This window comes from Rattus norvegicus, chromosome 4 (genome assembly GCF_036323735.1).
Source record: "Rattus norvegicus strain BN/NHsdMcwi chromosome 4, GRCr8, whole genome shotgun sequence".
Classification (NCBI taxonomy): Eukaryota; Metazoa; Chordata; class Mammalia; order Rodentia; family Muridae; genus Rattus; species Rattus norvegicus.
The window spans coordinates 124,093,764-124,107,875 of NC_086022.1; the positions used below are offsets into that span (position 1 = coordinate 124,093,764).

A 14,112-nucleotide genomic window follows, 5' to 3' on the forward strand; every position below is an offset into this window, starting at 1 on the left:
GTCAAAGATACATGACACAGAGTCACAGAGCAAGTCCATTTTGGAACTGGAATGTGTGTTTTTGTCACTTATCCAAGATGAGTCTGTTACTGCAGAGAACAGTGGCTTCATAAAGAAGGAGTAGGGCACCAAGTCCACCTCCTCGGCCAGGCCCCCATGCACAAATATGAAACCTGGTGACAATTGGATGGCAATGGCCTATGTAAGAGATTAGGAGAGGAACCCAACACAATCAGGGAAGAGATGAGAATGAACATTTTCCAGTGCTCTCATTGCCATGGTCTTCATCTTCTCTAGATGACCTATGCCTGTTGTCTGAGCATTAAAATTCTCATGAACCCATTGTGCAGTATTCAGTCTTTTCTCTTAGCAAAAGCTGGGTATTTATTAATGGGTGCCTTGTCTATCCTCTGAGGGTTCCAGTCCCCCAGGTGTGTTTTGTGAGATCATAGAGGGTAGACATTATTGCTTTTTACGTATGTCTAGTTCTTTAAGTCCAGTCCTTTCTGGAAATAGATAATCTTTCATGGTTTGCTCCTGTATGAATGCTTGCGATATTGAAAATGGTAAATACAAAATGATATCTTTTAATTCTGAAACCCAAAGACAGGAGTAGGCCACCCTGGATGATTGGACTCTCTTCTGAGTATGGGCCTTAGCTCCATATGTCAGTATCTTTATATAAATGTGTGTAAACTATCTAGATGACAAAACAAAATTGCATGTCATTTCTGTCCATATAGATGATAAGGCTTCCAAACCCATTGGTGACCAGGAAGTTGGCCATTCAAGCTTCATGGGGGAGAAGAATACAATTCAGGGTTGTCCTCGGGCACAGTTTTATTCAAGGTGTCCATGATTGCAGAGCCCCAAACTCCCAAGTCCTTTATCTCTGTATTTTCTTTAAATTCATTTTTTTCTGTTTACCAAGAGCTGGAAATCTGGAAGTCACAAGGCACAGAATAAATGATTTCTCCATGTGTTGAAGGACCCTGAAAGAAGCAGTCTGTCACTCACTGTGTAGATTTAATCAGAAACACGGAAGTTCAAGGAAGGCACAAGAGGTCTTACTGTTAGCAGATGAATTATGCAATAGCAGAATAGTTTTTGCTCATTTGCCTGAGGGAACAACTAGATAGTTGGATTGACCACATTTTGTCCCTATCTAACTTGCAGATGTGTCAAGGAAGCCTGGAGAAAAGTTTGGGTCCAGCTCTCTCAGGATGGCTGTTACCCAATAGAGTAGAGTCAACTCAACAGGTAAAATGTTCCACTGGGATACCATATGTCCCTGCATTCCAGTGGGAACTTGTCACTGACAGCCACTAAAATTACAGGCTACAGAGATGCATTAAAGATCCTCTTCACCTAGGCCTGTGCAGGATCTCCTCAGACTCACAATTCACCTGCCCTCGAATTTCAATTTGAGTAAGTGACCAGCAATGGAGTACAGAATCAGAAGATGGTTGGATCCCAGGCAGGCTGTGGGAGGAGGAACGCTGGAACTGCATGAGGAGTTTGAGCACCTGCCATGGAGCAGCTGATCTCTGAGGACCCCTCAGCACAGGGTGCTGTGTTCTACATCAAGTGCATATTTTTCCTAGGATATTCATTTCCGTAAGGTCCTGAAATTACTTAATTTTTATAAGAGGTAAGTTAATTTTAATTGCAATATAATTTTCTAATCTAGGTATCAAATTTACTTTATCATTCATAAGGTGTAAGGTATAATTTCAATAGGGGTTCAGAAGTGATCTTTTGTATGCATCTGGAAAAGTAGTGTTGTTTTACTTTCCAATGTAAACAAATATACTTGATTTTGCCTCTGTTGATTATATAGTATAAAAGGAATAATGTTGTCATACTGACTTCTAGAGTGTGAATACCTAGAAGTTCTAAAAGCTGTTGAAAAGGAAATGGGTGGTATGTTCAAACCTCACCTAAAAGAGTGTTCCTTGCTGACCATTATAAACAGGAATTTTCTTAAGAGCCATTCCATTCCGTTTTACTTCACAACTTATGTCATCCCTTATTCTCATTCTGCCTGGTGGAACGGTCACCTGCGTCACTGTGGGGATGAGGTCACAGGACACAGATTGTTAATAAACAGTGAATACAGTACCAATGGACACAATATTTGTGTTCGTTAATCATGTCTGTGTGCTAGTCATTAAATAAATGTCCCATATACTATTCTGATACTAGAAATGCCAGGCAGACACACTGGGACAGAGCACACAGCTACTTAGCAGCAAAGCCAAGCCTCTCAGCAGGCATCACTGGGTGATGACAGAAGCAGGTTCTGCTGCAGCACTGTGTGGGGTCCATGTTGGTGGCTGGGGTCTGGGCCATAATGCTCCTCCTAGGTACCTGTTCAGGTAACATTCTCACTGCCAGTCTCAGCCTGAAGATGCAGTTACAAAGGTTTTAAGATTTAAAAATATACTTCTTACATAGTCTGTCATAATTACTTGCCATCCCTCAGCTCAAGGGCTCTTTTTATGGTTTGCCCATCACATTCACAAAGTTCATTTAATTCTCATATCTCTGAAAATGGCACTGGAACCTGCTTGGTGATGTTTGTGTCTTTGGTGGTTTCTCAGCCATTTCTCCCTAATATCTTTCTAGGTTTAAGTTAGGATTGTGTGAAAGTTAGACATCCTGACTGAGTAAGCTCATCCCCAAGCCCTTTTCATTAAGAAGGTCCAGGGTCATCTACCAAACCCATCTATTTGATGATCCTATGGGTCAGGGTTGTCCATGATTTGGGTAACTGTGGAATGACATAAAGGAAAATTTCAGGGCTTCATTGATTCAGGCTGTACACAGAGTTTCAATTCTTCTGCACTGAGCAAAAACGACCTTCACAGTGGACTTTAACTGAGCACTGCTCAGGTTTCTCTTTCTTATTTCATGTTCCATACAGGATTACTTTCCTAAACTGACCTAATGCTTGCCTTTCTCTTCCCCAAGTGTAGCGTTTCCTTATTGAACCTGTTTCAGAAACCAGAGACCCTTCCTGTGTTGTGTACACTAGGCACAGAATTTCATGACTGTTGGAATTTACCTGTTTTGTTACACTGTGCAAATTGCACTCACAAAGAATGGTATGATAGATCATCCCAGGCCTGTCACAGCTTACTTTCTCCTGCCCTCTGTTACATGAATGTCCCTTAAACATTCTGCTGATCTGAGAGTGTGTGTGTCCTCTCCTGGTCTCCTAAACCATGCTCAGCAAAAAGGTAAGAGCTGCTGATGTTCTGCTGGGAAGGGACAGGGTAGAGAATTCTGTATGGCTTGTATCTGAGGAGGTCTCATACTCATCCTAGTGTTTCCCATAGAAACACATCTGTCTACAATATGCATGCCTCATTGGTTCATTTTGTTGTTTGGTTGTTCAAGACAGGGTTTCCATGTGTAGCCCAGGCTGTCCTGGAACCTACTCTGTAGAATGTTTGGCCTTGAACTCGAGCATGCACATGCCTCTGCCTTTGAAATGCTGGAATTAAGGTGTGTGCTACTATTGCTCAGCAATGGCTCTTACAGTATAAAATCATATAGGTTTGTATGGCCATGGAATTTGGAGGTAGCATGATTACTAGAGATATAATGTCTGTGTTTTTCCTGGGAAGCTGGTATTCGTGATGGCAAGCACTCACATCACTGTACGTTTTCACTTTACTACTGTGGAATTGCAATGCCAGAAAGACAGGGATTCCCAGTGCTTTCAAACTCAGAATCCCTGAAGCCATAATATTTAAAATATCACTGAGGAGTCACAGCCTCTGTGCCTGCCTAACTTTCCTAAGAGCTTCAGGTTTGCAGGGCTGAGGTTTCTGAAGTGACCCTAACTCAAGCATAGCCTGCACCAGTTCTACAGAGCTGACAGCACAGTGCCTGAGTGGTCTGACAGTATGATGTGTTCATAAAGATCAAGTTTTATTTTATTTTATTTTTTATTTTATTTTTCTTGGATATTTTATGTATTTACATTTGGAATATCATCCCTTGCTCCTCTCCAAAACTCCCTCCCCCCCCACCCAGCTTATTTTCTTTTCCTTTTTCTCTGATCAGCTCAGTGTAATTAAATAAAAGCACACATTTCCAGGAACAATGGTGGAGAAAACATTTTAGAAATCTTGAACCTATTAGTCAGCTAGTGCCAACAGGCATATGATACCAGCTACTACACTGAACTCTGCAGGTGTGACTTCATTCCATGAAATGAAGTCTATAAAAGAGTCCCCTGCCACTTATTGCACAAAGATCCCAAAACGACCTCCATAGTGTGTCCTCCTGGTGGCATTTGTACCATAAATCAACTGCCATTGTCCTTGGTTAATGGGAAATATAAGTACCTCTTTCTCCCCTTTATATCTGCACTGTTAACCATTTTCCCCAACTAGCCTGCCTGAGGTATAATGCCTCCACCAATACCCCATACTTGTGAATTTTATCCCCTTTGCCTCCCCTTGATAACTTCCATTAGTATCACATGCTCTAAATAAGCATAAGATGATTTCATCCACACCCTTGATTTTCGGTGATGAAATTTTACTCTGTAAAACAGAGTATTTTGTTTGCAAAAAGGAATGTTTATAAAAGTACATGCCCCATAGGGTGCTGTCTTGCTATATAGTTTCATGTTAATTTGACACAAGCTGGATTTATTTTAGAAGAGGAAATATCAACTGTGAAAATGCAGCCACCAGACTTACCTATGAGCATGCACATGGTACATATTCTTGATAGATGATTGAATAGATATGGAAGAGCCCAGCTCATTATGAACACTTCCCATGTGGGCTGGGGGTCCTAGGTACCATGAGAATGTAGAATGAGCAAGCTAGAAGGAGTAGTGTGGTAAACAACACTACTCCATGGCTTCCTCATCAGATCAGGCTACCAGGATCCTGTCTTAAGTTTTCCCCCAGCCTCCCTGGATAAAGAACTATAGGCTGTATGCTGAAATAATCTCTTTCCACAACTTGCTGAAAAGCATGGGATTTTATTACAGTGAAACAGAAGGTCTAACCAAGACAGAATCTGTTTCTACAATATGGGGTGTTTCAGTGACAGCACTGGCCATGTGATTTTTGAAGATCATGGAAATATTTAAAAACTTTGGGCTGTAAAATACATAGAATGGTGACATCTTAGTGATTATCCTGTGTGGTCTTAGTATATAACTCTGAGACCAGTGTAGATGTTGGAGACTAGTCTTATGAAATTCTACAGTAAAGTTAGAGAGTTCCTTAAAGATTCAATGAGGGTCATTCATATTTTAAGTTAAGAACCACTAAAGTGAGACCTTTGCCTTGCTGGAACAATTAAATCTTCTGAAAAGTGTTCTTTTCCCTCATCACACAGACATTGTGGTCCAGATATTTCTGAGGCTGCATCTTTTTTTTATTTCTTTTTTTTTAATTCGGAGCTGAGGACCAGACCCAGGGCCTTGCACTTTCTAGGCAAGCGCTCTACCACTGAGCTAAATCCCCAACCCCTTCTGAGGCTGCATCTTTTGCAAGCATTAATGTTGTTACCTTAAAAGGCTCTCTGGTTGTACTGGTTCTGAAGGCAGGAAGGGATGAGAGGGGGATGCTGTGACTTGTCAATTTATGGCAAGTTTAGAGTCCATGAACAGAGTCAAAGAGAGACTACCAATGAAGTTTCAGCTCAGTTGACGTATAGATCCAAGCAATCTGAGCTGTCAGTATCACAGGACATCTACCAAGGGCAGCAGCAGTTGCTGTTGGGTGAAGACCATTTGAGGCTAGGAAACAAGCTATGTGTGCTTTGTAGGAATTTCCTAGCACTGTGGAGAGCCAAGAGGGTTTTTAATGAGTCTCAGAAATGTGACACGCTTTGATACCTGTTGGACTTTGTTGAATTTGATTGTGATAATGCCCTGGTACTTCCTTTTGGAAACAAGAGAATATTCAAATTATGATTTATCTGACAGGGTCCCACAATTAAGAGACATTGAATTTTAAAAGAATTCTGGAGTTTTGTTGAGAATTTGGAGTTTTACAGGGTCTGTAAGTATTTTAGACAAATTTTGAAAATGTTAGGAAAACAATATTTTAGAGACTGAAAATTTTGGAGAAGCTTTGAATGTTGAAAGAGATTTGAAGGCTTAAAAGATTGAAGTTGTAAAGAATATGTAACTTTTACATTGTGATATTGATATTAGTATGATATCTTGGGAAAGAAAAAAGAGAAAAGTTTATATTATAACTGTGGTATGTTTGAGTGTTAATTTAAGAAAATTTTGCCTGGACCAGGTGTTTGGTTTGTTTGTTTGTTTCTTTGTTTTGGTACAAGGAAGATCATTTCAGAGAGGGAAAGGAATGTCAGTTCAGATAATTCCCCTCCCAAACTGACATGTAGGCCCATGTGGGGTGAATTTGCTTGATTGGTATTCTATGTGAGAGGACCCAGCTCAGCGTGAGTGTATGGTGCTGGGCTGGTGGATACCTAAGAATACAGACCAGGAAAGCCAAGAATCAAAAATCTAAGAATCGGGGTTGGGGATTTAGCTCAGTGGTAGAGCGCTTGCCTAGCAAGCGCATGGCCCAGGGTTCGTTCCCCAGCTCCGAAAAAAGAAAAAAAAATCCAAGAATCCTATATCACACTTCCATGAGTGTACATCAGTTTTTGCCTATAGGTTCCTGTGTTAAGTTCCTCCCATAACTACCCTGGATAATGGATTATTAATAGTCACATGCAATATAGGTTTTCCTACCTGACATGGTGCCTTAGTAAGTCAGTGTCTTATCAAGAAACTGTAGCATTTCAACAAAATATAGAGGACTTTCATGAATATAAACTTGTAGTTGGCCTATCAGGAGAATCAAAACTCAATTATGGAAGGGGGGAATGTAGACTCCTATTAAGTTCATCGATCTAGACTGAGTTGGACCATTTCCCTTTAACACTGTAATAGGGGATAATCCCAACTCTTTTATTATAGTTCTATAAAGAAAGGCAGGCTGAAATTTGCTGACTTTGCTCTTCTCTTAGAGGCTGTACTGGATTGAGATTACAATCATGGAAGACACACTGTCAGAGTATTACTCAAAGACCGAAATGTTTACCTGAGGTCTCTGAAATAAACTCCATCACAATGTTGTTCTGTACTGTATTTTTTTATCTTTCCAGCAGGAATGGAGCTGACCAGTCGCTATGATATGCCTTATGTTTCTGAGAGCACAAATATAACACATGGCATGAGAGAAACAGCAGGCAAAATATCCACAAAGAAACACATGTACTGGAACACTGGCATGACAGCATGTTCTTATATAACTAGTGTCCACTTTCCACAGGCTCATGGCTGTTTATATGTTCAGGGGGAGGTGAATGGAGTTCAGCCTTAGAGTATTTAAGATCACACTTGCAGTAAATGGCAGACTGTGGGTGGGATGAGAAAGGTTTGAATTCACAGATCATAATTCCAAACATTTGCTGTATAAATATAATAAGAAATTTGGTTTTACAATAAATAAAGCTCCAAATAGAGTAAGTATGTACCCAATCCATGGGACCTCTTTCAATAGGAAAGACTGGTTTCTTTCACATAATCCCTCATTCAAATTCACCCCAAATACTAAAACACTGTAATGTTCCAGATATTCAAGATGTTTTGAATGAAAATCAAGTAAGATGCTTTCCTGCTCCGGGAACACCAACACGTGCTAAATAAGGAAAGACAATGTATGATATGTGCAGTGTATAAAGTTGAAGGAGCTCACACACTGATGCAGCCATGATGGAACACAGGGTCCAACCATGGCTCAACTTAGGATGAGTGAGAGCATAAGGATGATGTGTGGGGTGTGATTTTGATCTGAGATCTTTAGTGGAATATGGTGGGGGTGCAGATATGTCAAGGAATGACGAGTGAGATTCTGTTCTTTTCTCTTCAGCCTCAGTTCTCAAATATGATGAATAAGAACAGCAGACTCCACATTGATTCTAACATAAGGAATACCTTTTTCACTGAAATTGGCATTGGAGTATCAGCCAACAGCCTCCTACTTCTCTTTAACATCTTCAAGTTCATTCATGGGCAGAGGTCCAGACTCACTGACCTGCCCATTGGTCTCCTGTCCCTAATCAACTTACTTATGCTACTGATTATGGCATGTATAGCCACAGACATTTTTATTTCTTGTAGACGATGGGATGACATCATATGTAAATCCCTTCTCTACCTGTACAGAACTTTTAGAGGTCTCTCTCTTTCTACTACCTGCCTGTTGAGTGTCCTTCAGGCCATCATCCTCAGTCCCAGAAGCTCCTGTTTAGCAAAGTACAAACATAAGCCTCCCCATCACATCTTCTGTGCCATGCTTTTCCTGAGTGTCCTCTACATGTTCATTAGCAGTCACCTCTTACTATCCATCATTGCCACCCCAAATTTGACCACAAATGACTTTATTCATGTTAGTCAGTCCTGCTCTATTCTACCCATGAGTTACCTCATGCAAAGCATGTTTTCTACACTGCTGGCCATCAGGAATGTCTTTCTTATTAGCCTCATTGTCCTCTCGACATGGTACATGGTGGCTCTCTTGTGTAGGCACAGGAAACAGACCCGGCATCTTCAGGATACCAGCCTTTCCCGAAAAGCATCTCCAGAACAAAGGGCCACCCGTTCCATCCTGATGCTCAGGAGCTTATTTGTTCTGATGTCTATCTTTGACAGCATTGTCTCCTGCTCAAGAACTATGTATCTGAATGATCCAACGTCTTATTCTATTCAACTACTTGTGGTGCATATTTATGCTACAGTAAGCCCTTTTGTGTTTATGATCACTGAAAAACATATAGTTAACTATTTGAAGTCCATGTATGTGAGGGTGTTGAATGTTTGAATACTCATTGATGGACAAGATCCATTAAGAGGAGCCAATGTAGGCATCAGAACTGTCAATCATGACGAGCTGTCTATGTGCTTTGGCATACGTGAAATATGAAGTTGTTTTTCTGTTAAAATGATTTACTTTAACCAACATGATTGTAAACATGTAACAGGAGATTAAACCACATCCTGTTTGATATATGACAAGGATTTTTTATTTACCTTTATTTTTATTTCTCAGTGATTATTTAAGGATATCCTCTGAGGTGACCCTTACCCATCATGGTCTTATGCCGCATTTTTTTGTAAGTATGTTTAAGAGTGTAAATTTAAAAACCATTCTATGCTATCATTGGGTACTCACCATCAACAGCAGTCTTTCACTTCCATGGCTATCCCCAAGTGGTGTTAGCCCAGTTTCTCTGCAGTCTGCTAGCTGCTGATCAGCTCACATTCCCAGTCATCCATGCCCTTGGCTACTCTGCCAAGGCTTGTTATAAACCATGAGCCCTGTATAAAGAAAACTCCAGATGCTTATAATTTATTAGTCAGATTAGTAACAGTAAACTCTCAATCCCCAAAACACCCACACAAAGAACACAAATCTCAACTGACATTGATACAAGCTGCCTCCTAGACTGGACAAATTGTCCTACATTACGTTATTGTCCTTCTGTGATATCCATAGCTACCTGAGACAATTTCAAGCCATGTGGATCAGGTTCCTCTTCCTCTCCTCTAGGTTACATTTTGTCTCCTCATATCCATCTCTCTGTACTCAACTCTAAAACTAATTCTGCCCTTTTCCACTGCCTAATCACGGACTCTAGCCTTATTTACTCCTGTCTTCACTGTGTAGATGCAGCAATAAGTATCTGACCACTTCAAGTACGTATTGATATTTTGATTTTCATACACACACACACACACACACACACACACACACACACACACACACACATATATATATATATATATATATATATATATATATATATATATATATATACACAAATTAGAGAAACATTTCTGGCCATAAGTAGTACCATGATCCAGAAAGTAAATGAGTTACACACATAACTTTCAAAACAGAGCTATGTGCAAAGGGCATACAATAACTTGCACAGAATTCTAAGAATATCAGGATTTAAAATTCACAGAATTTAAAATGGAAACAACAGTGTAGAATGAATAGAACATATGACCAAACACAGACTCTGCATGGTGTGGGATAGTGTTCGCTCTTTAAGTACAAGGCAATTTAAGCACTGGGTGCTGTGGAATGGAGCCTTGAGAAATAGGAAATGCCTACACCACACTGGCCAGCTCCCTGGAGGTTCAACACTCTACCCCACTCCCCTCCTAAAACCCTATTTCTCCTTTTTCAATCTGCACAAAAAAAATAGCTTCTGGTAATTTCTGTTACTTGGGAAAACATTATTACTTATGAGACCATTGGGCAAATTCCATTAAATAGTTTAGCAAGCCAAACTAACATAAGTCACTCTAGATTGTTAAAGCAAGGAAACACAGGGGGCATAAAAACTTTCTAAAAATTAACTTGGAACTCAGCTTTTAGACTGGTGTCCTCTCTGACTGTTGTTTCTATATAATAAGCTGACTTTTGGCATCAGTCTGGTTGTCTCATTCTTAGTTTTTTTTCAGCAAACAGTGGAAAATAGACAAACTATGAAATTGTTATGGAAAATAATATAACTCAGTGAGATAAAAAAGTTTTATGTGGATTGACCGATAGAGGGTAGCATTAGAGTTAGACACACAAAATCATGCCATTTGGATGTTCAAGTAAAAGAGTAACAAAATTATTTGTTTGTTTGATGAACAGACTTTCAACTGAGCATGTAAACAAGTACTCTAGATCGCTGAGTTTATGAGATATATGATGTATATGCATTCACTACATTTATTGTGTTTCTAGAATATTCAAATGGCATCTTGGTAGGTTTTTTTGTTCTTTCTCATAATGAAGACATATCATCTTCATACAGATATCACAGCATTGTTTGTAGTGCATCTATGGTTCTGTGGATAAAATATTCACTGCACAACAAAAACCTGAGTTCGGATACTGAACATCCACATATCACTTCACAAAGACCCAGGCATCTTTCATTCCAGAGTTGTTATGTGCAGACGGGAGATGAATTCTGAGGACCTCTGCAGTAGTTTACCTGGCCCATAGAACAAAGAATAACAAGAGAACCAACCTTAAACAAAGTGGAAAGTCAAGACGACCAGTGTAGTAGGCTCAGTGAAATCTGATCTCTACATGCATACCATGGCGAGTGGGTGCCTATATTAGAAGACATAAACACACACACACACACACACACACACACACACACACACACCACAAACACACACACCACATACACAAATTTAAAGTGATCTACATACATTCAAATAATGACAAGAATATAAATACAATAGAATGTAATTTTTCAATAATAAAACCTTGTGAGTAATGTGTACTAAACACAGATTTAAAGACTGCTCTCTGCTCATCTGAAACTTGTTAGTCCATCCTGGGATAGTGAAGTGCTTGCTGGAGATCCTACCAGCACAATGCTCATTTCTGACACTCAGCTGCAAAGGCAGCACGACTCTGTTGTGTCATGTAGATGGAGTTTCCTGTGAGTGCATAAGTTTGAATGTAAATAGCAAATAATACAGGTGAATCATTGGTATTACCTGATGTCATAAACACATGAGCTTGAAATATGCTTTTACATTAGAAGTGAAATATCCAATTTGTCATTTATGTTTTACATAGGTGACAGTATGTGTGTCACTTAATGTTTTAAAAGACCAATTCACAGAAATGATTCAGTGTTAAGCATATATTCCAGACCTGTGAAGTCATAGTTTGTACTTGAATAGCATGTGCTCTAGGGTTTTTAACAAAAGGAAAAACTCAATCTTTGGGTCATGGGAGGAGACAAACTGCAAAATATTAGGTCAGATGTACTGTCTTCATATTTAATGAGTCACACTGCCTGACAAGAGGTCACATAACAATAAAAGAGAAATTCTAGGAAAAAGTAAATGAAAAGAACCTAAAGTCCAATCACTGTAGTTTTTATTCTCAGCATCTATCTCATCAAAGTAACAGAAATTCCTAAACACAACTTTGTCTAAAGTGACAATGGTCACACATACTCTCTCAGAAATAAAGTTTGCAATGCCTACCATAAGCCAGACACACAGATGGTGTCCTCAAGTGAGACTACACAAAGTCAGACTTCCCAGCATTACGTAGGGATCACTCAATGGACAAAAAGCAACTAATACCTAGTATTTCCTAAATCAAATAATGCACAGGGAAGTAAGCATTGCCTTTCCCACCTGACAGATGAATAATGGGGTCTCTAACAGGCTGCAGATCTGTTCCTGGATCTATTGTTATTTGATAGAGGGGACTTCATATCCATGCTGACCAACACCAGAGCTGACTGTTAACAAGGACTAAAGACTACATTCTAGGGCCTCTTTGAAAGTTTCAATGAAATGCAACATCTGTAAACTACTTACTTTCTGCAGTATCTTATTTAGTCCAGAGGTGGTAGGGTCCAGGTCCAGTATACTGTGTCCTCCATCTTACTTAATCCTCACTCTTAATGGACATGGAGTAATTTTCATGTATTAACATTAGGGAGCAATTTGGAGATAGCTCACTGGATAAAGTGATTGCTGTTCATGCATGACTTTCAGAAGTCAGATCTACAGCACTCAAATAAGAGTCATGGATGCATGCACATGCCTGTAATTCAATTGATGAAAACCTCACTGCCTCAAAAGTCTGGCTGAAAAAGTGCCCTTCAGGTTCAATGAGAGACCCTGGAGATAGATAATCATAGAAACAGAAATAGAAATAAATATTCCCCAAGCTCCATCTAATATTTGGTTGTATGTCTCTGCACCTATTTATATCAGGTGCTGGAAGCAACATAAGTTGCTTCTATGATGGCAGTTAGGCTAGTCTCCTGTCTACAATTATAGCACAGTATCACTAGTAGTGTCAGGGGTAGGCTCTCTCCCATGGCATGGGTCTGCAGCTGGGCCAGTCTTTGGTTGGCCATAACAAAGTGAGAGGAAGTTGTTGACTAAGCCTTTGTACACATGTAACCAGGTGGGAGACACCCAGGGAGAAGAAAACCTACAATGATCTGTTACTGGTAAGAGGTTCACCACAGCCTCATTCTGGACACTGCACTCCTCTGCTACAATCATGAAATAGAAACCTAAAGAAGGATACAAAGAATCAATGAAACAAAGAATTGGGGGGTTCTGAGAATATCAGCAAGGTAAACAAACACTTATCCAAACTAATTAAAAGGCACAGACAGAATATCGAAAATAACAAAAGCAGAAGAAAAGGATTGGGGAAACAACTCAAGGAAATCCAAAGAATCATTTTGTCACATTGCAAAAACCCATACTCCACAAAATGGAAAAGTCTAAAAGAAGTAAACAGTTTTCTTGATAGATTCTTTTGTTAAATCAAGATGAGATAAATGATTTAAATAGATCTAGAACAACTAAACAATTGGAAACTGTCATTAAAAGCCCAAGGGAATCTGATCCTAAATTAACTTTGGTGCTTGCTATTTGTCTAGAAAATTATTCATTTCATCCAGATTATCCAGTTTTGTTAAATAAAGGTTTGGTACTAGGATCTGCTAATTTTTTTAAATTTAATCAGTTTCTGTTGTTATGACTCCCTTTTTATTTCTGATTTTGTTAATTTTGATACTGTCTGTGTGCCCTCTGTTTCATCTGGCTAAGATTTAATATCTCTTGTTGATTTTCACAAAGAGCCAGCTTCTTGTTTTGTTGGTTCTTTGTATTTTTTTCTTTATGCTAGGATGATGTCACCATGAATTTGATTATTTCCTGCCTTCTACTCCTTTTGGGTGCATTTGCTTCTTTTTGTACTAGAGCTTTCTGGTCTGTTGTCAAGCTGTTAGTGTATGTTCTCTCCAGTTTCTTTTTGAAGAGAATCAGAGCTATGATTTTTTCTCTTAGCATGGCTTTCATAGTGTCCCATAATTTTGGGTATGTTGTACCTTCATTTTCATTAAATTCTAAAAAGCCTTTAATTTCTTTCTTATTTCTTCCATTACCAAGCTATCAATGAGAACAGTTGTTCAATGTTTGTGTGTATGTGGGCTTTCTGTCATTTTTGTTGTTATTGAAAACAAGTCTTAGTCTGTGGTGATCTGACA

General features: G+C 39.3%; 1 protein-coding gene across 2 annotated transcripts; it reads left to right on the top strand.

The window, feature by feature from the left end:
• Positions 1 to 1,396: 1,396 nt before the first annotated feature.
• Vom1r102 (vomeronasal 1 receptor 102) lies at positions 1,397 to 9,065 on the top strand. Of its 2 annotated transcripts, NM_001408835.1 has the most exons (3): positions 1,397 to 1,651; positions 2,974 to 3,242; positions 7,929 to 9,065. In NM_001408835.1, exons 2-3 carry the CDS (start codon positions 3,228 to 3,230, stop codon positions 8,877 to 8,879), a joined length of 966 nt encoding a protein of 321 aa, NP_001395764.1. In that variant the 5' UTR covers positions 1,397 to 1,651; positions 2,974 to 3,227; the 3' UTR covers positions 8,880 to 9,065. The 2 variants fall into 2 exon arrangements, with proteins under 2 accessions (NP_001395764.1, NP_775420.2); NM_173298.3 differs by lacking the exons at positions 1,397 to 1,651; positions 2,974 to 3,242 and having other exon boundaries at positions 7,869 to 9,065.
• The last annotated feature ends 5,047 nt before the right edge of the window (positions 9,066 to 14,112 follow it).

Coding starts and splice junctions, on each gene's coding strand:
- Vom1r102 (NM_173298.3), top strand. CDS start 7,869: ATGGTGGGGGTGCAGATATGTCAAGGAATGACGAGTGAGATTCTGTTC.